The sequence below is a fragment of the Myodes glareolus genome, chromosome 2 (genome assembly GCF_982192425.1).
Source record: "Myodes glareolus chromosome 2, mMyoGla1.1, whole genome shotgun sequence".
Lineage (NCBI taxonomy): Eukaryota > Metazoa > Chordata > Mammalia > Rodentia > Cricetidae > Myodes > Myodes glareolus.
The window spans coordinates 77,375,695-77,403,312 of record NC_142027.1 but is presented as its reverse complement, the minus strand read 5'-3'; the positions used below and the strand labels follow the sequence as shown (position 1 = coordinate 77,403,312).

Sequence of the window (27,618 nt, the reverse complement as noted above, 5' to 3'; positions counted from 1 at the left end):
GACCCAGTTTGGGTAGTGTTCATCTTAGGATAGCTTACTTACAGAATTCTTGGGCATCGTTAGGAAGTGGGCAGGTTTTTGAAAGATTATGAGGACAACACAAACAAAGAGCTATTAGAAGATGATCCCTCGGCAGTTCTACAAAGGGTGGATATATAGTGAGAGGCTGGTATCTGGCCGTCATGCAATGTATTAGGCTGGCTGACTATGGACCAGAGCTAAAGGGCTCATGGTGGAAATTCTATGAGAATTGTTCATTATCTAAGGGATGCGGGATTGACAGAACAGCGGCACTATATCCTCTGGACACTTACTAGGTACTAGCTGAGCTTCGGGGGCAGGAGTCGAGAGGAAGAGCAATGGGGAGAGAAACGGGGTGGGTGTGAGAGAGGAGCTAATGAACTGAAATGTTGCATGCTTCTTTTGAACAAGCAGATAGCATGAAGTGAACCTGAAATGGGAGGTGTGAACTTCTGTGCCTGGAGGTCCGTATTTCCACACCCCTCACCTCCTGACTCCTCTAAATAGCAGCCATTTGATCTGACGTTCAGTTAAATGTCATTTGTTTCATTGTCTGGGGAAATCTTGCATTTCCTGGCTATATGGCAGCATTCAAATCAAAGAGAGTTTTAACAATTTGACTACAGACAGCATTTGCTACCGATTGCAACTTAAAATCTAGACCTTCACAGGATGGGGCTCTCCTACAGCTTAATTGATTTAAAAGAAGAAAGAAATAGATGTTCTTTTCCAAAAGGGTCTCTCTGACAAATCCTGACTGGCCAGGAACTGACTATACAAGGCAGGCCTCAAACTCAGAGATCCACCTGCTCCTGCCCCCACCCCAGCTCTCCGAGTGGTGGGATCAAAGGTTTGCACCATCCCTCCAGACAAGACTGGCTCTTTTCAAATGTAAATTCTGCTCTAGGCCTGACTTAAGCCAATGACAAGACAGTGATACAGGTAGACCTTGATTTCTAAGGCCCTTGGATGGACCTTATAGACCATGTAAATCAACTCGCTGCCTGCCAGGGGAAGGGAAGATGGAGAAGGAGAGGTTTCTTCTAGAGGAAACAACTTTGCTTAAGGCCAGCATGGACTGAGCAGCAGAACGGAGGCTTGCAGCTCCCATGCCTAGCATCTGTGCTGGGCCCTCCATCTGCAGCACCCACCAGCTGTGATGCACACGCCTCATCTGTGCCCTGCAGGACTCCACAATGACAGCACATTCCAAGGAAGCAGATGCTGCTGTGCCGATGTGCACGTGTTTTGAAGACCGAGGGCTGCGGGAAAGCCGGCTGACAAGGAATTCCCATAAATGAGCATCCGGTCCACAGCTTTGAGGTCCTGTTTTGATTTGGGCTGACGATACTCCGTGTCAGCAGTTCCCATATGGTCACCCTGACGGGCTTGAGTGGGAAGGGAGGATCATGGATGTGGCTTGGACTGAAAACAGTTCCTGTGAGCTGGGTGATCCTTTAAACCTACCCCCTTGGCGCCAAGGAAAATTCAGCTAAGGAGAAAAAAAAAATCCTCAAAATAGTCCAGGATGTCTAATGATATTTTAAGTTACTTGGTAAAGAACAGCAGTGATGTGCTACATTTACAAGTTTGACTTAAATAGTGTGTCGCTAAGGTGTTCCCCTGAAGAGTATAGGTCCTACTTAGAGTGCTAATGTGCTAATGGCTGTGGACCTTTGAGAACGGGCTAAGTAAGATAATGAAGAACTGGAGGACTCATTTGGAAAATTCTGACAAGTACGATTGCAAGGAGGGGGCCGGAATTTAAGGTGCTTTAGGGGTCATCTCATCCCACGTTTTGTTCCATCAATTTCCTCCATGCTATAACATACTCTCCTAGAGAAAGCTCCTTCAGATTTAGAAAGCAAGCACTTATGCAAGATCCAGGAAGTTACTGAAACTAACAAGATTCACTTGGCCTTGCTAGGTAGAAGAGAACCTCCCACCTTTTGAGCTACCTGCAAGAGTCTCTCCAGCCTGTCTCCAACAGTCTACAAGCCACACAGGGCTCCAGATGTGTGGCTTTCATGAGTTGTTACACTCTGAGGTAGCTTTTGGGTAGTTCAACTGCCTTTGAGTCATTGTAAGTAACCCCTCGTCCAACCTCCTGTAAGTAACCCCAATGAACTCAGTGGTTCACCAGCTTGGACTTTGGTAGAATTATTCCTCTGATCATTTGTGGGCTCCTAGCAGGGAGAGCAGGCATTTGTTCATGTTTCCCCAGGAAAAGTGACGCAATCCCTCATTGAACAGATGCACAAACAGAGTCTACAAGAGTGGTGTTGACTTATCCTGGAGCTGCATGGCATGTTTGTGCTCAGATTCAGCTTGAACAAGAAAAAAATTCTCATTAAAAGCAAAACCTAGTAGCTATCCTGGGACCCAGGGCTTGAGGGCACCTATGAACGAAGAGCGGGTTCAACTCTGTGAGACTTCTGACTTTGTGAGTTCAGAGGCAGAGTGTTAGTTTTCTCCTTGAACTCTGATCTTCAGTCTTCCAGTCAATGAGAACTGGACTGGAGCTGCAAATTCAAGCACTGGGCCTCAAAGTGCGGTGTAGGTACCCAGGTCTTTTTCCCTTTTATTCCTTGGCATTTCGCAGGGCTGTTTGACCTCTGGCCCCTGGAGATTCTGCACGAGCACTGGCTTGAGGGTAGCTTAGAAAGAATTTGGCTGTTTTGTTATGGTAATTTCACCTGTAAACAAGGTTGCAGCTGCGCCTGCCTCCCCCATAGCTGACCCTGCCTGAGTTCTGGGAATGTATCAATCTATTCTACTGCTCCTGATGGGAGGGGGCCATGCCCTTTTGAACCCTCTTGCCTCCTGGTATATATACCCGACCTGAGTTGAATAAACAGCGGCTTTTTTACTCTCTGGCAAGCGAGCAGGTCTCTTGTGTCTTTGTCTACTTAAACCCTTAGGACAATCGTCCATTCTCGTGGCCCTGGTTCAGGAAAGCGCGCTCCTGGATTAGGTCTGGGTATCCACAGAAAATTGCGGAAGCTAACAGTGCGGTGGGGTGAACATGGGCAATGGGCACGTTGAGGAGTTTTAGGGCTCACTTAAATCCAGACTGTTCCACGTCTGTCTTTTTCTGTTTTGGCCCAAACTGAAGGATTTAGAACGTATTCATCAGGGGGAAAAGACTTAAGATGCAGTAACATTTAGCATAATCCTGTAAAATGGGAGTGTGCGGATCTCTACAGGCCTTGAAGCTTAATGTCTATGAGCTCTTGACTCTTGAAGGGAGACTCTATTATTCGTGTGTGGACAAGCACACAAGCTATCTCTGTGATCGCCAGTTGCCAGTAGATGTGGGAGGCCGGTTCCTGTCTCACGGCTGCTAGAACCTCTTCTGGGAGCTAGTGCTGATGCAAGGATGGTGTTCTAGAGAGTCAGCCATGTAAACTCTTTCCCGCATATGAATGCCTTTCCCTGTAGGAATTGGACAGATGTGTCTAACTCACAGGGACTTCAGATCAGCGGTTCATTCTACCAGTTGCGTCAAAAACACTTTGAAGTGTCCAGAGCTCATGTTCTCTCGGCTCACCTTTCTTCTGGGGAGTCAGATATTTTGCATCTGATTGTCCTATTGTCCATAGCATGAGGCATCTGGACAATGGCAGCATTCCATACAGCAATGGTTCTGAGAGAGTGTCAACACTGTAGACATTGTTAACAACCTGGTGGAACGGCCACTGACATCTAACAGAGGCCAGGGAATCTGCCAAAACAATCCTTCAGTCCTGAAGACCTCTTTCTTCAACAGGGAGTTACCTGGCTCTAGACGTCTACAATGCTGAGATGGAGAACCCTGCCGTGGAATTTGTGTAAACCCTGATGCCGCAGTCAGGCTCTGAATATAAAATGAGCCAGGGGTGGGAGGGGTGCATAGCTCCACTTAGCATTTCCTCCTACACCTCTTGTGTTGTTTTGCACACTGGGACTCAGGGGAGCACAGCTTGTGAGCTCTTCAGTATGGCCAAACAAGCATGGGGTTCAGATTCCCACGACATGGGTTGGGATCTTGATCCGCCATCTTCCCGATGGATTACCTTGAGTCACCTAACCTTTCTGGGTTTGGTTTGCTGTGAAATGGGATAGGCCCTCACGCCCAACACAACTTTAATGAAATTTGAACGAGATGATCAGTATAAAGGGTCCTGGTAAATTCACTACTATGCCGTCGATCAAACATTCTGGTTAGTACAAGGTTAAGTGTTACTGTGGGAAGGGAAAATAAAAGTAGATTTGTGGTTAAGTAGAGAAAGCTGCTCAAGAGCTTTGGGGGGAACCTTTTTCCCAAGAGTCGGAGAGAAGTTAGGAGGGGCTTCCTGGGCCAGAGAGATGGCTCAGTGGCGAAGAGCATAGGCTGATCTCCCAGCAGCTCTGGGACCAGCACTCCCCACAGTGCTTCATAACCACCTGTAAGTCCAGTTCTAGGGAGGCCAATGCTCTGTCTGGGGCTCCGTGGGCACTGCACTCATGTAGTGCCCTTATATACATGCCGGCAAAATACTCAGACACAAAAATAGATAAATAAACACATTAAAAAGAGAAAGTTGGTTTTTAGTTTTCAGAACTTTTGAAGTAGGTACAACCTGAGTAAATTTGATCTCTTAGAATGCGCTGAATCTTTCCAGGTCCATGTTATTATTATTAAAATTTTGTTTTGTTTTGTTTTTGAAGACACAATTTGAGTTTGTTCCAAGGCTAACTCACCATTGCCCTATTCCTAACCTCTACATCCTGGAGCTGCAGGCATGCGCGCCCGCCCATTTTAGCCCCACTTTGAAACCAGAATGTCCCACCCATGGCAATTCCAGAGAATGCTGTCTGTAAATTGTGGTGCTCACCTGCTCTCTCTACATGTTTAATATTTTGATATTAACCATTTTAATATTTGCCAGTAAAAGTCCCTTCCCTTCCTGGCCATACTCTTGGCTAATAAAAATATAAACTTTTTGACATGGTATTTAAGGTCCTCAGAATCCCACACTAACCTTCCATCCAGACTTTGCCTCTTCCCTATTGACTGCTGCACAGCCTATAGTTCCAAACATCCAGTCATTATATAAGGCATTTGGCAGTCTTTCTAATACCTCAGTGTCAGACAGAACGAGGATTCTCTGTGATTACTGCTTGTTCTTGGATCTATCCCTTTATTGGTATGTTGGAGCAGAAGCTACTGGATACATTGAGAATCGAGTAGGGAGAAAGATGTATCGAGCCAAAAGCCAAATCACCCTCCAGCTTTCATAGACCTGAACTTGGCATACCACTCCCATCACATCTTTCATGGCACTGTTGCCTTGCGTGTCCCCCTCACTAGCTGCATCCCCCCAAGGTAAGAATGGTACCTGATCTACGCCCAGTTAGAGAACACTGGTGGTCCTACCTTCACGTAGTCATATTCACAAAGATAGGAGGATTCCAAGTTGAAGTGCATAAAGTAAAGCTTGATCCGGAACCCCTCCGGGACAGTAATATTCCAAGTCACTTCGGAGTCACTTGGATAGGAATCTGGATAGCCAGGGGACTGGATCTGGCCAAACATTTCATTTAGCTCCACGGTATGGGCAGAAACCTCCAACAGGGCAAGGCACAGTCCATGGTAGAGAAGGAGCAACCTGAAAGACATGAGTGAGGTTTGCCTTACATCAGTGATTACAGGTCCCCCAAGCTAAATAGCTGCGCTTACTGCTTTTCTCCTTGGGGGTCTTGCTTACCAGGTCTGCAGGACATTTGGAGAAAGTAACTAGACAATTTCTAAGATGGTTTTAGCTTTGGTCTTTAGTAAATCTGGTATGCATACTCAAGTTTTCTATAAAGTAGTACATTTGGGACCCTGGTCCATGTTCACCTACTCTTGGGAACATAACTACTATAATTAAATGATCATTGGTATTGCTTCTTCAATTGTACCTCATTTAGAAGCCATAAATTATGTAGTTTTAAATATACAAGTAATAATAGCTAATATTGCGATAAAACCCAAACTTAGTAGGGGAATCTACAGACACGGAACACATTTACTATTCTGAAAGAGATTGTTTATCACATACCAGTCAAACTATAAAAAAAATCTTGATAAAGATAGAATGAACAAAATAAGTCTTGGTGACTTGGTTCTGTGGGAATTGAAAGTTTCTAATTCATTTCTGGAAATGAAAGTAATGGGCTGCTAAGAAAGGGGGTAGGGACAACACGGTATCAAACATGGATGACGCAATACCGAAGCGGGGTAACTAAGGCTGATCATAGTCCTAATGGTCAGATCACGGTGTAGCGCTTTCCCAGCAAGACCCAAGGACCTTGAACTCAAACATCGCAAGCATGACTCCTTAGCTACGCTCCTAATAGGTTCCTGGACTCACTTCTGATATTGTTGTCTGCACATGCACATGCATACGCACATACATACACCCGAGTGTGTTTGTGTGTGTGTGTGCGCGCGTGTGTGTGTGTGTGCACGAGTGTGCACGCATGTGTGCATGAGTGTGGAGGCTAGAAATAAACCTCAGGTGTTATTCCTCTGGAGCCATCAACCTTGCTTTTGGAGACAGCATCTCTCACTGGGACTTGGGGCTAGCTGATTAGGTTAGGCTGGCTAGCCAATGAGATTCAGGGATCTTCTCGTCTTTGCCTCCCCAGGTCTGGAATTACAGGCTAGTGTCCAGGCCTTTTGTCACCGTCACCAGGGCTGAGAGCACAGGTTCAGCTGTGCCTGACTTGGAAGAGCAGCTTCAACTCCAGGCCCTGACTTTACTTCTCCTGCTCACTTCAGGGAAGTGTTGGGAGAGTTCCCCATCTAGTTCATCTCATATATGACAATAATGATGACTTCCCACAGGGTTGCTCTGCTCAGGAGCACTGGGATAAGCTTTAATATCAAGCCCTAGGTAAAGGCTTGCTCTGATGGCCCATCATGCCACTTCCTGACAGTAGAAGCTTTGGCTCCCAGCCCTGACTTCCCTGCAATAGTGACAACTGGATTACACAAGGCTGAAAGGTTGCTTTTATCCACATCTTCCCCTCTCCACCCCCCTCCCGAGAACACACAGAGGAGAAAGCTTCCTCAGGCCAGTTCTGCTGAGGCTGGCAGTTGACCGAACCCTCAGCCCAGGCCCCAGGGCTGTATGTGGTGAGTGTGCACGAAGGGTCTGTCAGACTAAGACACATGAAGCCGCTGTCTCCATTCATGTAAGAGGCTGAAGCATATGCTTGCTTGCTTGCCTGCCTTAGGGGCTGTGAATCAAAGGATATGCGTGGCAGCTCTCGTTTCTCGTCACACTCGTGTTTTGGCTTCGTAGGCACCAGGCACCGGCTGTACAATTCCTGACACCTGTTATCTATCCTCCAGTTGATCAAAAAGTTGGGTTACATTTGCTTAAAATGTCAAAAAGTGATACAGAGAGCCGGGATGTACTAGTCTCTGTGGGGAGAGCGGGCTAGCGGGGCTGTATAAGGAAGTTGCGTGTGTCAGATGGCGGGATGAGTGGCATGTCTGAGCGCCTCCATTCACTCCTCTATTCAGTGTACACACCACCAACACTCCATTTCTACGATCCAGGGTTGGGAGAGACAACACTGCTCCTTTACCCAACACCCTCACTTGACAGACGATGAAAAGTATACCCTAAGAGATGGCACATCATGCCAAATACCATATGGCGAATTAACTTCAACAGCAGAAAAGAATAACAAAAGCTCACAGAAGAAGTTGGGACCCATGCCCGTATCATGCCCAGGCATCTGGCCAAAGCAATTAATCCTGTGAAAAATAATTTAAAAAACCCATAGCTTTATGTGAAATTTTTTTTTAAAGAAATTACTAATGTTTGAACCGTCCCCCACTGCCTCCCTATGCTTGAAATTCTGTTCTACTGCCTAGGGACTGGCATTCCTAAAGTACCATAGACCATTGTAATCTGCAGCTGGGATCGAGAGCCCGGTAGGATACAGCAGGAAAATGCTTGGAGCCCAAAGACACAAGAATGAGTTTGGGCCTTTTTCAAGATCATCAGCGTAGCTCTGGGCAAGTTGCTTAACTGCTTTTATCTTATGTATCCATTAATCCTTATGTCACACAAAATCTGAAGCCAGGGGATGAGACAATGCTCGTGAAAGTCTCCTGCAAACTCTGAAGAGTCGTATGCTTGTGAGTCCAGACCCTGCAGAGTGAGCCAGGAGAATGGTGCCCTGGCACGTCTTTTTGATATTCAGTTATTGAATTCAACTCAAGCACATCTATTGGATTTCTACTAGGAAAGGGGCATTCTGTTAGGTGCTGGTCACATGACCATGCAGACAGTCTACAAAGATGAAGACATTGATCGCATCTCTTGGAAGGGGAAGTGGACATTTAAATAAGCAGCCATTCCAGAGATGGTAAGAGATACAGCCAGAGATGCGAACAAAGGAAGAGGGGCCATGTCTGGGGTTGGAGGTGGGTGGAGATTAGGACCCAGGAAGCACTGGCGAGCCTGTCCAGTCCAGTCTAGGTGGGAAATGAGTGAGAGTTGTTCTAACTCCAGGTCAAGCCTAGGCAAGGGCGTGCTTTGAAACGGCTGAGATACAGGTAAAGCAGATTATTATCCAGAATACAAAGGGAGAAAAGCCATTGTTTTAGAAGAAAGGAAAATGAATTTTTCTGGCAGGTTAAAAAATGACTTTACAAAGATCAGGTCGATGAAATGAACTTTTAGAGATTGCTCTTCCTCTGAGCCATAGGTACATAGAATTCAAAGTCACGGAGACTGAAACCCCTTATTGGCCCTGGACTCAGTAAAGGTGCTAGGTGAGCGAAGAAGAGAAACACAGAAACTGCCAATTGAAAAGGAAAGTGATGAGGGAAATAGGCAGGAGGGGACTTGACACACCCACCAAGCGGTTTTTCTTGCTCCCTTTAGATGTTTGACACTTTGACACTTACAAGTGATAAAAAAAAATAATTACAATAGTTGGGGCTTCAGACTCTGGGAAAGCTCATAAGAAATGCCTGGCGAGGAACCTCAAGCAATACAAGAAGCAAGAAAGGTTGAAGAGTTTCAAGCCTGTTAGAATTTAAAGTGGTAGGTTTCAGAATTCCAAACGCTCCTTTGAAAAACTGTGGTGTCTCTTTAAGAGCCATTTGGTGCATTTCATAGCCTGATTCATGTCACCAGCTGCCCCTGATTTCAGTGAGAAATGAAGAATTTATAGGGAACTGTAAAATGGGGACAGGTTTTTAGTTTTCTAAATTGAGGTTTAATGGGCAAACTTCGGAAGGCTCAAGAAACCCCTGAGCCTAGCCGTGGGGAACTGGTTTCTTTTCTGTTTAGAAGAAATAAACACACAAACACATTATCTAACTCTCAAAGTGTTGCGAGAAAGAAAGCATTGCTCTATGCTGAGTAGGAAAATGAAGAATAAGCCTTGTGGGCAAGAGGAGGAGGAGGAGGATCACATTGGCCAGTAGGCAGCACCCTGTACTGGCAGAGGGAGAAATCTGAGCCTCAGCCGCGCCGCGCCACGATCCGGCTTTGTACAAACTATCTGGTTTCAAGTTGCAAGACTCCGGGAGTCTCTGGGAAGGTGCCCCAGAGACAGGGCGCCCTTTGCGGGGACCCTGAGGATTGGTGAGAATCCCCCATCCCCAGCCACCCAGAGGGCAAGCAGGTGAGTCTGCCTAGAGACAAGGTCAAACCCAGAGGGCTGCTCTACACTTGGTCTTAGAGAGGGAACCTCACTCACCTCATTTTCCTGCCTTGTCTGCTCCTGGCCTTGGTCCCGTCTGCTGGACTTGTCTGTGAGTCTGTCCCAGTCCCCGGTGTGGTGTTAACGATGCCTTATCTTTGTTCTGAGGTCCCTGTTTGTCTCTGGAATTGGCTGGCATTCTCCATTCAGGTCACGCCTTCCCCTGCCTGCAACAGATCCCCTCTCCCCCTCTCCCTCTGGCTCTCCCTCTCCTCTCTCTGACTGAGCTTCTGCACATGCAGAGGGACCTGACAGAACTGTTTCCTTGGGAGATCTGCTGGCCAGTCCCCTCCTTGGGAGGGACTGCAGCCCTTGAGGAGAAAAAAAAATCTGAGAGACTCAGAGGTGTGTGTGTGTGTGTGTAAGAGTGTGTGTGTGTGTGTGTGTGTGTGTGTGGTGGGTGTGTGAGTGTGTGGTGGGTGTGTGAGTGTGTGGTGGGTGTGTGTGTGTGTGTGTGTGTGTGAGAGAGAGAGAGAGAGAGAGAGAGAGAGAGAGAGAGAGGTTAATTTCTCTTCTTTAGCCTCCCTTGCTGTTGGCTATAATAGTTCTACTTCAGGACCCCAGCAAAAGAACAATTAAACAGAAACAGCCAACTCAAAAGGCAGTTCTAGGAGATTATAAAAAAAAAATAAAAATAATGCAGATCCCAAGCCTCGGACTGTTTGTGGACATCTGCAGGTTTTCCTCAGAACTGAGCACTTGGCCCGGTCTGAGGGAGCACCAGTTTCTGCTCCTGGCTACTTTCTCTTCCCCACTTGACTTTGTGGTACAGTTTAACTGCGGGTGTGTAGAGGTCTAACCTACCCATTTGGGAAAGGGCTTCAGCATAGACAGAGAACCAGGTGACCTGTGGGTATTGAAAGACCTGTGTCTGTGAAAAGTTAGTGTCCTAGGTCTGTGGAGAAACAGTGTAGAGGCCCCATGCCAAGCCAAGTAGTAAGGGGGACTCTCTCTGCATGGAAGTCTCTCTATAGTTAACCCCTAAACTATAACTCCTACCACAGAGTGACCTCTGCACTCTGACCTTTCTGTGTGACATAACCCCCTCCACACCAATAATCCCCTCCACAAAATGGCAGCAACGCTGAAGAGAGAGTCGAAGCGGGACTCCCTGAGCATGGTTTCTGTGCCAGGCACTAACGCTAGCCAGATCACTTTCACAAGCTTCTGAGGGTCTCTGTGCTCCAACTTTACAGGTGAAGGAGTGGTGACTTGCCAAGATTATACAACTGGCCTTGACCTCAGATACCCATTATCACTCCCGAGGGTACCACCTCTGCAAGCCAGCTGTTACTCAGAACAGGCACTGTGCTAGGCACGTTTCACACTCATCCCTTCAAGCACCTTTGTTCAGGTCAGTGGTGGCATTGTCTCCACTTTCCAACGAGGGTACTACCCGGAGAAGTTGGTCACATAGCTCGAAAGGGAGGACGAATTCCTTCTCTTACCCGTTCTATGACCCTGGCTCTCTGTAGGATACTCTAAGCCATGTGGCCTTTGTGTAATGCACACACCCACGAGAGAAGATGCTCAATTTTGAGTCATTTGAGAAGCGCTTTAGACACCAGTCCAGAACTTAGCTGTGATCTGTCTTTCCCATCCACCCTGACGGACCACTTGGGGTATCACACCATTTCTGATCAAGTGAAATTGTGATGGTGGCAGGTGCCCTCAGTCATCCAAGGTGACAAACACACATTTCCCGCCCCCTAGACAGCACTCCTTGGACATATTTGGGGGAGCAATGACGACGACGTTCCCTATAATTAATTCTTGCCCGTTTTCTCTCCAGTTTCTCTATTTTTAGCTCTTGTGTGCTTGGCATGGTGGCTACAGGGCTGCGGTTGATAATGCAGGTGCAAGACGGGGCGGCGGGGGGGGGGGGGAGTCTGGACTCAGGCATTGTCTGAGAGAAGTGTTCACTGTCTCAGGCCAGATAAAAAGAAAAGTCTGTAAATTTCCCATTAAGCAGACTGTCAGGCTCTTTAGACATCAAATAACTCTCACAAAACAACATTTTAATGATTTAAGTATAAACGAATCAGAAACACATGGGTTGCATTTCTTTTGGAATACACAAGGGTTTTCAAACCAAAGGAGAAAGAACTTGGCAAGCCATACACAGCGCACAGCGGCCTTGCCCGGGAGAGGAGTCTCGCAGTTTTCCCTGCAGCCTAGCCCGCCCTCCCTGGATTCAGCATACAGGCTAGCGAAGGCGGTTATTCTGGATCTGGGCACGGAGCAAAGGGCTTGGGAGGGAGAGCCATAAGCTGTCCCTTGTAAAGTGTCACATAGAGCAATTAGGCCTCCGGGAATAGCTTCCTGCCCGTGCTTTTTTAAGGCTGCCAGTGATCAATGGGAGACGTTTGAAGGATATTCTGAGCTGAAGTCCTGGCACCGTGAGGCAGATCTGGTATGCGCCTTCTCCAGGAGTCAGCCAAGGCTCAGCAGGGGCTGCGGGAGTGGAGGCACTCACTGAGGTGCAGGGAAGGCTCAAGGTGTGACTCACACCTCCCGAAGACTCCTTGAGCTGTCCTCATGGGATCTGGGTGTGGGAGGATGCCCACACTGCTCTGGGGTTCAGAGAACGGGGTTACCGTTCGGTAGCCCCAGTTCTTGGGGCCTCAGACAAATCACCTGCTTTCTTAGGGATGGCATCTCTTCGAGTGTGAGCGCACGGAGCATGACATGGGCCTGAAGAGAGGCACTGATGGTGGGCTGATTGTCTGGGCAGAGACGGGCCAGAGCAGCCCTCACAACAGCGCTGCTTGCTGCATCTGTGGTTTGGACAGTGTCTCCACTCATTACCCAGAACCCTATCACAGATATTAAGAAAAATCATGTTTGGAAAGATTCAATTAGTATCCTTAAAAGTTTAACAAGGGTGGCTTAAAATGTACGCAAGGAACCGAAAGCTCTTCAGTTCTGAGCAAAGAAACGGGGGCCAGAGGGGTGGGCTCAGAGCCCTCTCATTACAGTCAGGAAACCCGATCAGGAAGGCAGCTTCTAAGGGGATGAGTCCTACAACATTCCTCCTCTGGAGCACAGGGGTTTACATTTTCTACCCAAGTATTTATTTTGTAGCGGCCGAGTGGAAGTTTCTGGAACTCTACCAATGTGTCAGAAAATGTAAAGAATTTGGTCAATGGACTTTTCTTCTGGGGGTGGTGGTGGTACGGAGGGGGGACGACAGGGGACGGGTGGGGGGAAGAGGGGGAGGGTACAAAGCCTGTAATCCAGGCTTCCTGCTCAATATCTGAAAAACGAACCAAGAACTGCAGAGTGCAGTTTGGAATTAGAGCGTGGAAGGAGCTGTGACGGAGCCTAGCTGCAATCCCCGTCCTCAGGAGAGAGGCAGGAGGACAGCGAGTTCAATGCTACTCTAGGCTGCATAGTGACACCCGAGTCAAAACAAAAAATAAACATTAGGTCATGCGGCATATCGACCAACAGGATGCCAAATACCATGGCATCTGAGCCTCCAGGTCTTTACAATAATGTGGGACGTTAAAAGAATTCTCATGCTTTGTCCTGGGAGACCCAAATCACTTCATCACAACGTGGCTGTTGAGTGTGAAATCATGAAACCCCGCCTGGCATGATTGTACCATTTTTTTTTTTTTTGATGCACACAGCATAGGGCACCTTGGTCTTCTTAGATTTTATGATCTCTTTAGGCTTCTGTGGAAATGCCTATGTGTTATTGCAGGGAATAGTCACATGTTTTCACAGATGCAAGCATGGTGGTTTAGAGAAATTCTGAGTGCCCGCAAGCCGATGATTAACATCTGGAGTTCAGGCCTGCCTGACCTCAATCTCAGGGACCATTCTTTCCCTTAGTAGACTAGATACTGCTCCTTGAATTTGAATATTCATGACATTACAGATTTTAAAAAAGAGAGAGAGAGAAAGAGGAAATCGCATATATATGGAAAGTTGGATATATATAACACAAACCTTGTCAAAATCCAGGCGGCGGTAGTTGTCTGGGCGTGTTTCTGGGTCATCTATTCTGCTGAGCTATACATACGTTTCTTTGCTAGTACTCCGCCATTTCTGTCACTATGGCTCTGTAGTATAACTTGAAGTCTGGTGTAATTTTTTCTTTGCTCCTTCAGCATAGTTCCTTTTGCTCAGGGTGGCTTTGGCTTATCTGGGCTCTTTTTTGCTTCTATGAGTTTTAGGATTTCTTTTCTCTTTATGTGAAGACTATCATTGAGATTATGATAGGAATTCCATTGAATCTACAGATCAAACTTGATAGTATAGCCATTTTCTCAATATTAATTCTGCCAGCCCATGCTCATGGGCAGTCTTTCAGTTTTCTAGCCTCTTCTTCTATTTCTTTCTTTGGTGTCTTACAGTTTTCACTGTAGAGATTTCCATTCCCTCCATTGGGCTGATTCCTATCTATATTATTATCATTATCATAAATGGGGTTGTTTTCTTGATTTCTTTCTCAGTGTATTACTTTTTAGTGTATAGGAAAGGTACTGATTTTCATGGGTTGATTTTGCATCATGCTACTTTGCTGTACATGTTTATCAGTTCTTAGGGTTTGTTTTTTGACACACTCCCTAGGGCTTTTTATTCATGAAAGACATTGTTTGTTACAAATATGTGAAAAATACACATTGAAGAAAAGAAAGCCTCTTCGACAGCAGTGCTGGGAAAACTAGGTATCCGTGCCAAGGGAACAGAACTAGATCCCCATCTCTCACACTGCACAAAAATCAATACAAAGTTGTCAAAGGAACTTTATTTATGTAAACCCTGGAGCCCCAACTCTGTCAGAACAGAACACAGGGACGGTGTGTCAAGAGAGAGGTATGGGAAAGATTTTCTGAGAAGGACTGGGGCAGCTAAGGAAACAAAATCAAGAATGGACAAATGATCGTCTGAAGTTGAAAGGATTCTGCTCAGCAAAGAAAATAATCTAGCGGAGAGACAACAGAGGGGACAAGAGGGAATCTTTGCCAGCTACATGTCTGGCAGAAGTTTAACGCCTAGGCTATATAAAGGACTAAAACCCCTAAATACTCTAATGTCAAAAAACTACAGTAATAAGTGAAATGAATAGACAGTTCACAGAGAGGATGAAGTGCAAACAGTCAATGAGTAAGTAAAAAGTGGTATGGGAGATTTGTCTGTATTCTGTCAATCATGTTTTAAATAAACACGTTTTAAATAAACAGGAGAATTCTGGGAAGGAGGAAGCTGATTCCTCCTACTCCTGCCCAGATCACCGAAGCAGCAGGATGTGATCTGCCCCACTGAAAAAGGTACTGAGCACATGGCTAACATAGATCAGAAAAATGGGTTAATCAAGATGTGAGAGTTAGTCAGTGAGAGGCTAGAGCTAATGGGCCAATCAGCTTATAATTTATGGAGACCTATGTGTGATTTTCTTTGGGACCTTGCCGGCTGTAGGGAACTGGGCAGGACAGAAACCCCAACAAGCAGGCTCCTTCATGTTACAAAAAAGATGCTCAGCTTCCCCAGCCATCAAGGAAATTCATATTAAAACTACATTGAGATTCAATCTCAGCTCAGTCAGAATGTCCATCATCATGAAAAATTAAACACCTTTAATTGTTACATCACAGTACAACAATTCATATGTTTATGATATGCAATATGATTTAAAATAGATGTATAAAGAGAAATGTATAGATTCAACAAATTAATATATATCTCTTCTAGAAGAACATATCTGATAGGTACAAATTAGTTTCTGGTTTCCCGGGGCACATGGGAGGTGGTGCTTTGTAGTGGTGGCAGCTTGTGTGTGACATGGCCATACACAGGGAAGAGGGGCTACCTCTAAACCTGTAGGTTCACCCTCATAGCAACCCTCATCCTCCAGGGAAACCCCATTTCCTGATGTGTCACCATCTCCCAGAACAGTAATGCCATATAACAAACAAGCACACAAGTGTGTTTTCTTCTAACATGTTTGTATTTAATTTATTTTAAATTATTTTTATATTGTTGTTTAATATTAGCTAAGTCCCTAATTTCTTTTCTTTTTTTTCCATGTGGTTTGTAATGATCTGTTTTGTCCCTTTAACAGACAAACCACGCCCACTCCCTCCCCCATCCACTGAGGTAGGCAGATCTTCCTTCCTGCCTGCAGGCTGAGTTTCTTCCTTTTTTGTCTCCCTCTTGAAGAGGCAGCTTCTGTCTCTCCCTTCTCTCTCTCTCTCTCTCTCTCTCTCTCTCTCTCTCTCTCACTCTCTTTTCTTCTCCTTCTCCCCCTTCCCTTCCATAACCTACTAAATAAATATCCAACCTCATTCTGCATGGTGTGCCTATCCATGTCTCTGTCTCTTGCCTGCTGCATGGCTCCCTGTCCTGGATCAGCCATCCTCAGAGATGTGCGGCATAGTCTTGTGGCATGCCCATCTGTCTGTCTCTCCTCGTGACCTGCTGCAGCCCCTCAGGGAACTGCGCTATCCCTGCCTGGGACTGGCTGCTCTCGGGACCTGCTGTTTGATGCCTGCCTGCCACATGGCCTGCTGCCCACTGCCACTGCTTGGGAACCTGCAGCAATTTTTTATTTAATCCATTTCATTGGTGCCATGAGATTTGGGAGGCTCTCCTGCCCTGAGTCCCTCTCCCGGGATTGGGATCTGGAACCAGGTATTTTGTTCCACAATAACCACATGTTCCATATGCCTGAGCGTGATTTTTACAGTGTGATTTCTACACACACCACCAGCTTTAGTTAGTGAGTTTTCCCTATTCTGGTCAGCTTAACCATTTCACTGAATACAAGGAATTGACCCGTGAGCTCCCAGCAATCTTCTGGAGTTCCTAGAAATGGGGGAGAGCCCCCAACCACAGATAGTTGAGCATTTCACTGACATTCATCTCTGAATTGCTTCCCTTAACTAAAATTGTGACCAGACTGAGCTGGGGTCATTCCTCCCATGCTAGCACTGCACACTCTGTGTGGTGCATTCAACTGGGGGCCCAGGGCCCCTCAGTTTTTCTTTCTCTTTTCTTTCTTTCTTTCTTTCTTTTTTCTTTCTTTTCTTTCTTCCCCTGCCATGAAAGGCTGCTCAGAGTGGCCTCTGGCTTCTCTGGCTTCCAAGTCACCCCAACCTAATCCAGTCAGGCTTTAGCACCCCACTCATGGACAGGGAACACTCTCCCATGGGTCCTGTGATGGTGACGTGCTCATTCACACCCTGCCCACAGTAGAGAGACGTCTTCCCTGTGCACCTTGTGGTCCTGCCGTTTTTTGTGGGTTTTCACAGTTTAAGGTATGGGTAGCAAGTCATCCATGTCTGTCCACCCCAGGATGGATACCTTTTAGATGCACTAAAACCCCAGGCCTTAATTCCCTACTTCTTTAGCTCCTACTCTCACTCCACCAGTGTCTTGTTGGCTCTACTTTTATGGGAGCTTTCTAACTACTGTCAGCAGGAGCTTTCTAACTAACTACTGTCAGTGCACAGGCAAATGGAAGCAGTTTCCTCAAACTGTCCCTGTCAACACTACTGCTGCCAACAAGATTGGTCGGATTCATGAGGCGGTTTTTTATTTTCAATTCCAGTCTTTTGCTCCCCTCTGCGGCTTGTGGCATGTCAGATCAGCCACAGGGCAGATCATGCCTCTAGGTCTCTCTTATTATTAAGCTTAAAATCCCTGCAGCTCAAAACTTGTGGCTTTTCCAAACAGCATGTTACTGATGCCGTTTTGACTGAGGTCAGGTGACCTTACTGCCATCTTATCTGAGGTCAGTTGACTTCACCGCCATCTTAACTCAGTGGCTTTTCCATACAACATGTGACTACTGCCATTTTGACTAAGGTCAGGTGACCTTACTGCCATCTTAACTGAAGTCAGGTAACTTCACCACCATCTTAACTGAGAGCCAGCTCAGATGATAGTCCCACCATCTTTAATGAAGTATACTCTACCTGGTCCCCCAGTTTACTTATGCTTTTGTCTCTAAATTCTTCTTGCTGACTCTGTTGCATGTGTGTTTTGTGCAGTGGCATGCCTTTGGTAGGGCCCACCAAAAGCATCCACTTCACCCAATTCCTGTTCACTCTATGTGTGTGTGTTCATACATGTAACCTAAATGCACCTATGTTTACTGTTATAATTGTCTGTTCCCTGCATCTCATTTCAGACTACAAAAACAATAAGTCTCATGTTTTAAACTGGTATGTACTTTCAAGTCTCTTGCAAAAACCTTTATATTTAATCCACCCCTCATTTAAGATATATTAAGCTGTTCTCTACTATTGCCAGTTCTGCCGTTAACCTTCTATTGCAAGTAGTTTTTTCTTCTTTCTGTTTTTTTTACAAGTATAAATCTTACCTGTTAAGTTATGAGCCAGTACAGTCAAGCTCAGACCCAGCTCTCCAGACAGATTCTATGCTGTAGTTTTACCTGATAAACAGCCTTCAACTGCTCAGAGATCTGGAGAATATGCCATTTAAATATTTATTATTAAAAAACTTTTCATAACAAAAAGAGACAGTTTGGCTTCTAGCAGCACTCTACTTCCACCAAAGAAGACAACAGATAAATGGGCACAGAATAATGTCCATCTGCAATTCGCTTCAGTTGCCAACCACTGATCACTGGGAAAAACTGCCTTTTATATAAACTGAAGATCTCCAGATGTGGACAGAATCTCTGGAATCGATAGCTTAGCTGCTCTGGTCAAGGTAGGCTTGTCTTCCTACAGATTTCTTAGCCACAGAATCTTCTGAAGCCTGATAGGCCCTGTGCTAAATAGCAGAAGGCAAATATGATCTTCAGTGACCATAGAGGACCCTGAGGAGTAGCTCTAGGTGCCAACCAAGTAAGTTCTCTGTCGTTTTTAGTCAGTAACTCAAGTAAAATTTTATCCTTCTCAAAGATCTCTGATGCAGTTTGACAACTGAGAGGGTTTGTCAGTTTAAAAGGACAACCTCACCAAATAAATTTCAGTAAAATACAAATATAAGACCTACGAGCTATAAAGGTGTGAGGACAAGTGCATGCTATCAAATTTCTCTCTCCTGCTGCCTTCCATAGTCTTAAAGATACTTTTCATTGTGCAAAAATATATGTCACAGTCATTCTGACATGAATGTGCTACTGTTTATATAATGTATATGTCTGAAGCTTCTGTTTTCACAAGAACAAAGAATTCTTGTGAGTTCCAGGGAGCCGAATCCAAGGATCCACCTTAAATAGGTTAGATACACCCCTCTCAATTCCATGGTCCTAATTTTATTTCCTAAACTTAACGTTTTCCTCTGTTCTGCCAGTACCTTAAACAGGTATAAGAGACATCAGACATTTCAATACTACAAACAACGGAAAGGAACAGAAAGACCAGCTATGCCAGGATGTGACAGCACCCAGCTGTCTCAAGTTCCCACCTTCCCAAGATGATGCCCACAAATAAACAGGAAGCAGTCTTGAGAATCTGCCACCCCCAATTCTTTTTACCTGTGGTGCCTAACATCCCGACTTTTTATTATGAAAAGGAGATGGGAATGCAATGATCTGTTCTGTCCCTTTAAGAGACAAGCCACACCCACTCCCTCCCCTATCTGCCGAGGCAGGCCGATCTTCCTTCCTACTTGCAGCCTGAGTTTCTTCCTTTTCCATCTCCCTCTCAAAGAGGTAGCTTCTGTTTCTCCTTTCTCTCCCTTCCCTTCTGTCTCTCTCCTCTCTTCTTCTCTCCTCTCCTCTTCTCTCTCTCTCTCTTCTTCTTCTTCTTCTTCTTCTTCTTCTTCTTCTTCTTCTTCTTCTTCTTCTACCCCTCCCCTTCCATAACCCACTAAATAAATATCCATCCTCACTCTGCATGGAGTGCCTATCCATGTCTCTGTCTCTCGCCTGCTGCGTGGCTCCCTGCCTGGGACCAGGCGCCTTTAGAGACCAGTGGCGTAGTCTCATGGTGTGCCCATCCATCTCTCTCTCCTCGTGGCCTGCTGCAGCTACTAGGGGAACTGCGCTATCCCTGCCTGGGACTGACTGCTCTCAGGACCCACTGTTTGCTGCCTGCTCGCCACGTGCCCCAACGCCCACTGCCACCACTCAGGGACCTGCAGCATTTTTTATTTAATTCATTTCATGAATAGTTTTCTTAATACTAGTTATTGAAGAGACTGTCTTTCCCCAGGGGTATTTTTGATGCCTTTGGCAAAGGTTTGATGACTGCATCTGCATTACCTTATTTATGGAGGTCTCTATTATGTGCCATTAGTCCACATATCTATTTTTGTGCCACTATCAAGTTATTTTGATTTAAGTGTTGTAGATTTTAGATAAAAATGTTACTCTCACTATATTGTAAAATCAAGACTTATGTCATTTTTAACTTTGTTCTTTTATGTAAAGTTTTGTTGAAGTTATTTGGAATATTTTGTGGTTCTATAAAATTTTTTATATTTTTCTACTTCTGTGAAAAATGCCTTAGAATTTTGAGAGCAACATCATTGCATCTATATATAACTTTGGGCAGTATAGGTATTTTATTTTACTTATATTTTTATATTCATTTTTGTGTGTATACATACAGGCAGATGTGTCATGGAGCACATGTGGAAGTCTGAGGACACCTTGTGGGAGCTGATTCTCTCTTTCTATAGTTGCAATTACCAGGATTGAAGTTAGATCTTCAGTCTTGGCAGCAATCACTGTAATGGATTAATTAAAAATGCTGCAGGGTCCTTGAGCAGTGGCAGCAGGTAGTGGGCCTGGAACCCGTGGTTGTTGTGGGAAAAAAAAAATACCTGGTTCTGGATCCCATCTCCAGGAGAGGGGTTAGGGGTGGGAGAACCCCCTGAGTCTCACAGCACCAATGAAATGGATTAAATAAAAAATGTCGTAGGTACTCTGGCAGCTGCAGTGGCAGAAACACTGCAGGTCCCCAGAGTGGTGGCAGTTGGCAATGGATCATGTGGTGGGTAGGCAGCAAATAGCGGGTCCCGAGAACAGCCAGTGCCAGGCAGGGACAGCACAGTTCCCCAAGCGGCTGCAGCAGGCCACAAAGAGAGACAGACGGATGGGCACACCATGAGACCACATTGCAAGTCTCTGAAGGCAGGGGGTCCTGGGCAGGGACTGAGACATGGAAAGGCACACCATGCAGCATGAGGTTGAATATTCATTTAGTGAGTTATGGAAGAGAAAGAGACAAGGGGGAAGAGGAGAGAGAGAGAGAGAGAGAGAGAGAGAGAGAGAGAGAGAGAGAGGCAGAGAAACTGCCTCTTCAAGAGGGAGACCAAAAAGGAAGAGACTAAGGCTGCAAGCAGGAAGGAAGATTTGCCTGCCACAGTGAATGGGGGAGGGAGTGGATGAGACTTGCCTCTTAAAGGGACAGGACAGATTAATACAATCATCTTTACCCACTGGGCAATCCTGCTTGCCAAGAAATTTTAACATCAGTTCTCAAATCCATGATGAAGGATGTACACCTATTTGTTCATATTCTATTTGCTTTCTTTCATCAGTTTCCAGGATATTGATATTTTATCACCTTAGTTAAATTAATTCCCAAATGTTTAAATTTTATGGTATTGTGAATGAATTGTTTTCATAGTTTCTTTTCTATTTGTTTGATGTTAATGTATAGAAATGCTACAGATAGTTGTGGGTTGACTCTGTATCCTGAGGTGAGTTTTTAAAATTAATTTTAAAAATTTTTTAATAGACTTTTAAAGCTTTCTATATATAAGATCATGTCAATTTAACATTTTTTTATAACCTGTTTATCTTTGATTTAATTATTTAATTTTCTCTTATTATTCTGTCTAGTGTTAACTCTATGTTGAGCAGTACCAGCACAAATGAACATTCTTGTATTGTTCTGATGCAAGAGGAAAACAAAAGTTCCATGGTTTTTAGCAGTTGAATATGATGTTGCTATAAGCATGTTGTATGTGCCCTTTGTTAGGTTAACATATGTTACTTAGCCAGGTGGTGGTGGCAGTGGATACCTTTGATCCCAGGCCAAAGCAGGCAAATCTCTGAGTTTGAGGTCAGCCTGGTCTACAGAGTGAGTACCAGGACAGCCCGGGCTATACAGAGAAACCCTGTTACGAAAAACAAACAAAACCAAACAACAACAACAAAAGATGCATTACTTCTGTACTTTGCTAATATCATGAAAGGATGTTCAGCTTTGTCATCTCCTTTCTTCATCTACTGAAGTGATCATGCAGTTTTTGTCTGTTTTGTTATAACATAATGTTTATTGATTGTCATGTATTAAGCCATTTGTATTACTTTTATGTGACTAAATACCCCGTGGGAAACAATTTAAGAGGGAGCAAGTTTAGGCTGGGAGGTCATAACATACCTCTTTAATTCCAGCATTCAAGAGGCAGAGGCGGGTGTACTTCTGTGAGTTCGAGGCCAGCCTGGGCTACCGAGTGAATTTTAAAACGGCTAAGGTTGTCCTGTCTCAAAAAGAAAAAAAAAAAAAAAAAAAAAAAAGAAAGAAAGAAAAAAAGAAATGAAAAAGGAAGAAAAAGAAGGAACAAGTTTAGTCTGGTTTATAATGGTAGAGCAGAGGGCAGCAGCAGAAGGAGGCAGCTGTTCACAGAGCATCTGGAGTAGGCAGCAGGCAGTAGACAGCAGGCAAGAAATGAGACAAGGACATAAAACCATCCTCCCATAGCGGCCAGCTTCCTACAGCAAGAGTCTGCCTCCTAAAACATGATCATTAGCTGAGGCTCAAGTGCTTCAACACGGGAAACTCTGGAGGACTTTGTATAGTTAAACCATAGCATTTCTTCTTTGGCCCTCCTAGACACGTGGCAATCTCATGCTTCAAAATGTCTTTTTTCCTTCTTAAAATTCCCTGTAGTCTTTAATAGTCCAAAGATTATTCAAGGTCAAGTCTTGAGACTCTTCACTGCGAGTGTCCCTGTTACATTAAAAACAAACAAACAAACAAACAAAATTCCCCAAACCACAACAAGGTATACGCTTCCAACACCTGACCTAAAGTCAACATTATTGTTCCACAGGGGAGAATCGGGGCTTAACAAGGAAAGACGAAGGTAAACGGCAAACTTGGCGTCTCTGTGTCTGACACAGGGATCTCATGCTGAAATCACTTGGAATGCAACAGCAGTGAGCAGCTCTCCTTCTGCCACCTGCTGCAAGTGTGCCCTCTCTTGAGGCCCAGCTCCATCCTATACTGCAACTTTTCTCGACGGACATCTTAGAATTTTGGTATCTTCAATATCCTATGATCTGTATTGCAAGGTGGGTTTTATTTTGCTGCAAAACTGGTCCCTCATGGATGACACTATCAAGTTCTGCTGTCAGATTAAAGAAATAGCGAAATTGTAGTGGCCTCTGTATGTATTGGTTTCTGGGTCAGGAAAACACACTTTTAGGCAAGTGTTTTAGATTAGGGAACTAATTAGCTGTATTTTCAGTTCAAGGTCTTTCCTTTCAATTGTATTTACATCATCTTAGGATGGAATGTATGAAGGATGCGGTCATACCCTCAGGGCACTTTTCTTATTGTTCTGGGACAGAACTCTTTTTTTCTTTCTTTATGGTGTTAACCTCTTCAACAGCTTCACTGATTCTCAGCCCCGGCCTTGTCAGCCACGCTAACTTTGCTCATGCTCGTTTCTTAATAAAATTGCATGGTTTGCATATTTTTTTTCTGTCCCCCCTGTTGCTCTTTTTCACTTAGGAGGAAAGTGGTGGGTGGTAACTATGTCACAGCCTGAGACTGACTTGTGTACAGCAGATTAAGCTGTGACTTTTGGATTCTGCCCCACTTAAGTCCTTAGGACATGGTTAAAAAGAACCCAGATTCTTTGTCACAATAACGCTTTTAATGATCTCTAGCCCAGTTCCGTATTAACCCCTGATTCTTCTTTGGAGCCTCAAGAGCCAGTACACTGTCAACAATTCTCTCAGAATTTTTATCTCTCAAATGTTTATCAGAATGGCGCCTTAAGCTCTGCTTTCTGGTGTCCTAGAGCTCCTCCAGCCTGAAGCTCCAAGCCCTTCCTGGCTATCCCAAACCATTTCCAAAGGCCAGAGAGTCATATGGTCAGGTCTATCACAGCAGCAACCCCACTCCTGATACCAACTTCTATACAAGTTACTTTTCTTGTTGCTGTGACCAAATACCTTATAAGAAGTAATTTAAAGGATGAAGAGTTTGCTTTGGCTTACAATTTGAAGGTTACAGCCATGGAGGCAAGAAAGGTAAGGACATAGGATCTGAGGTAGCTGGTCACATTATATCTGCAACTAGGCAGCAGAGAATAGGAAGGGAATCTGGGCTATAGAACCTTAAGGCCCACCTCCAGTGACACACGTTCTCCTGTGAAGCTACATCTCCCAGTGTTTCTCAGTTTTCCAAACTGCACCAACAGTTGGGGACCCAAGTGTTCAGATTACCTGAGCCTAAGGCAGCATTTCACATTCAAATGGTACCACCCACACATTCCAATAGGAAATTCCATTTTGTCATGCTAAATGATCTCTCAAAAGAAAAATGGAAACAAACAAACAAACAGTTGAATTTAGCTTGTTAGAGTCCTGTTCAGGAGTCAGTTCCTATGTCTATCAATAATATTGGTAGAAGACCTCTGGAGCAGGGAAACTGTCACTCAAGTCTCAGGATAACACGACCTCCAGGAACTCACGAGAGACCGTCCTTGCTGCAATCACACGAGGTTTATTGACAGGACAGGAACCAGGGCACTGGGGCTGAAACTCATTTCCCATGCATGGGTAGATAGTTTGACCCCGAGTAGCTGGGAGAAGGAGTATTTAAGGGAAGAAACCATCCAAAGGGGGTAGGGAGGGTGCCACTGGAAAATTCTAAAAATTCCAGTGATAATCACAAGGGGGTAACTTCCTGTTTCTCAAGATTATAATCTAGCTTTATCTTCAGCTAGTTCCTGAAACAAAGCCACTGAACCGGTTAATCTAGCTTTTTGATTCTTCTCTCCCTGCTTAGATTTTTGGTTCTATATTTTTTTCTGCTACAGGGGTCTGGATTTATCCAGGTCTTTCATTGGCATATAGATTTCTTTTCTTATAGTATCATTGTCTGACTTTGATCACAAGTAGTGCTGGCTCTACAAAATAAGTCTGAATGTTTTTCTTCCTTTTAACTATTTAGAAGAGCATGAGAAATACAGATTTTAGTGTTTTCATCGCAAATCACTGTCTTTGGATTTTTATTTGTTGGAAAGTTTTCAATTATTTTGGGGGGGGCTTCTAGACGGGGTTTCTCTGTGTAGCCCAAGCTGTCCTGGAACTCACTCTGTAGATCAGGCTAGCCTCAGAAACACAGAGTCCTGCCTAATCTCTGCCTTCCAAGTGCTGGAATTAAAGGTGTGTGCTGCCACCACTACCAAGTTAATTTTTAATTATGTTAAATCTCTTGATATATTATTGGTGTGTGTTCGGATTTTCTATTTCTTCACATTAAATCTTGGTAAGTTTTTTTTTTACCTATTTATTTCATGTTATTTAATTGTTGGTATACAGTTTTTCAAAGCTGTGTCTTATGATCCTTTGTGTTTCTATAGTATCAGATATAATCTGTCATCTAACTTTTTTTTATTTAAAGTTTTTTTGCCTCTGGATAGATACTTACAGAGTTATTCACTTGTCTTTTCAGAAAGACAATTGTTGGTTTTAGGTTCCTTTTTTTTTGTAATTTTCACATGGTCTTTCTATTCTTTATTTTAATTATTCTAGTTTAACATTTATTTGTTGGGGAATATTTGTTTAACCGAGCAAAAATGTGTCACATTTGCTCATGCTGCATTTGTTAACTATGTAAAGATGTGTTGCATTCGTATTAGTTAAATAAAATTCACCCGGGTTCAAAAAGGCCGGGTTAGCAAACTGGTTGACAGGAAGTAGCAGGGAGGAGCTTAGCATGCTTTGTTTTGTTTTTTGTTTTTGTTTTTCTTAGTTGGAACAGTGTGGAAGGGAGTGACTTCCTGGTTGCCAGCGCAAAGAGAAAGTTAGACAGATGTTATTCTAACTCTCTGAGCTCACAGGTTTCCATATTAGCCTTTGAATCTTGAGTTCTATCAGAACAGTAGAGTTTTAGTTAGAACTATCTTTAGCAGCAGCAACAGAGCCATTGTCTGGGTTCCCAGCTGTTGAGTCCCTGGGGGTCATACAACGATAGGGTACAGACCACCAAACTCTATTAAACTAGAAGCAAATGTTATTCCAGGAAAAAAATTAGAAAAAAAAATCTCCATGGGCACAAAAGACTTATCAGCTAGCTGAGACCCCTGCCAGAGATGGACTTGTAAGAGTGGCAATGGGCTGTTTCCAAACTTCCCTCTTTATAGCAAGAAGCAAGCATTAGGCATGAACAAAAGAATTTTTAAAATCTTGAGGTAAAACTCAAATATAAATTGCCCTTTTTTTTTTTTTTGCAATTTCTATTAATGATTTTTTGTTTGTTTTTAAGTTAAACTAGTGTATGTACTTAGCCCGTTGTTTCTCTCTGGTACTTGCTGATGGTGTTTACCAAAACTCTACACATCCCTGTTACTGCCAGTTTTGTGTAGCAAGGAAGGGTATGGGAAAATGCACAACCAAAAAGTCAGGTACATCCCATCATTTAGAAGTTAACTCACATTAATTATGGATCATGAGTGGCCAGGTGTTTTCTAAGAGCTGACCTTCAGTTTGCAGAGTGACCCTCAGTTTGCAGACAGAGCTCTGGGTTGGTTGTAAAGCAAAGTAATCCACTGTTAATAGTTAATCCTTAAGCCTCTGGCAGCCTGCTCTCATTCTCCTAGGCTTACAACTTCATTTCTTTATTTCTACATTCTTATTTCTGGACTCTGCATTTCTATGCTCTTATTCTTGGACCCTTCACCAGCTAGTAGTCTAAAGCATGGCCACTGTAAGGAAAGAAAAAACAACATTTACTTTTTCTTGCCTTCTGATGACATTGAAATTACTGTTATTGCCATGACTGTTGCTCTGGTTTGGTTCCTTGGTGTCATTATTAATCTGTTTGAGATCTTTTTTTACCTTCCTTTTGTTTAGTTATGGTGTCTTGAGATAGAGTCTCCCTGTACAGCTCAGACTAGCTTCCAACTCTTAAGCCTCCGATTTCAGTCTCTTGAGCGCCAGGGGCACAAGCAGGCATGATTATACCCAGTATTTATCTGAAGGTCAGCATTTATTGCTTTAAATTTCCATTTCATGATTGTCTTTGTTGCTTGTCATAGCTTTTGGGATGGTTTGATTTAATTTTCACTTTTTAAGTATGTTTATGTTTCTCCCCTGCGGGTTTGTTCGACTCATTGAGTTTTTTAGGATGGCACTGCTTCATTTCCACATGTTTTGAATTTTTAAAAGTTACTTCTGCTATGATTTATAGTTTCATTTGTGTTTGAAAAAAAATGCCTGACAATAATGTCTTTCTTCTTTTAAAAAGTATTTCTTTTATTTTCATTTGTGTTTGTGTATGTGTGTACATGTGCACATGTGTGTGTTGTGTATGTGCAAGCACGTGTGTGTTGTGCGCGTGTGTATGTGTGTGTATGCATGCGTGTGTGCACGTGTGTGTGCATGCATGTGCGTCTGTGCGCATGTGTGTGGACGTGTGTGTTGTATGCTTGTGCGTGTGTGCACATGTGTGTGTTCATGTGCATGTGTGCGAGTGTGTGTAGAGGGGTTTATAGGTACTACATATGCCTAGGTGCCACTGGAAGCCAGAAGACATCATCAGATCTACTGGAGCTGTGTTTACAGGTAGTTGTCGACTGCCCGATGTGGATGCTGGTGAAACTAAGCTCCTGGTCTCTGCAAGAGCAGTAAGTGCTCTTCGCTGCTCAGCCATAGCTTCAGTCTCCCCAATCTCCCTCAAACAA

At 44.2% G+C, this 27,618-nt stretch overlaps 1 protein-coding gene and 1 long non-coding RNA gene across 5 annotated transcripts in view; one reads left to right on the top strand and one right to left on the bottom strand.

Moving 5' to 3' along the window:
* Masp1 (MBL associated serine protease 1) overlaps positions 1–10,011 on the bottom strand; it is a 65,333-nt gene extending 55,322 nt beyond the window's left edge. For 3 of the 4 annotated variants that reach the window (XM_048453881.3, XM_087901903.1, XM_048453882.3), the window contains exon 1: positions 5,420–5,662. In XM_048453881.3, coding sequence (XP_048309838.3) covers positions 5,420–5,662 — 243 coding nt within the window. Of the gene's footprint in view, positions 1–5,419; positions 5,663–9,756 lie in introns of those variants that run through there. The other variant, XM_048453880.3, reaches the window with a different exon arrangement.
* Positions 9,110–27,618, top strand: part of LOC125412941 (uncharacterized) — a 33,004-nt gene continuing 14,495 nt past the window's right edge. Inside the window, exons 1-2 of the long non-coding RNA XR_007235753.3 lie at positions 9,110–9,681; positions 22,753–22,993. This is a non-coding gene — a long non-coding RNA (uncharacterized LOC125412941). The remainder of the gene's footprint in view (positions 9,682–22,752; positions 22,994–27,618) is intronic.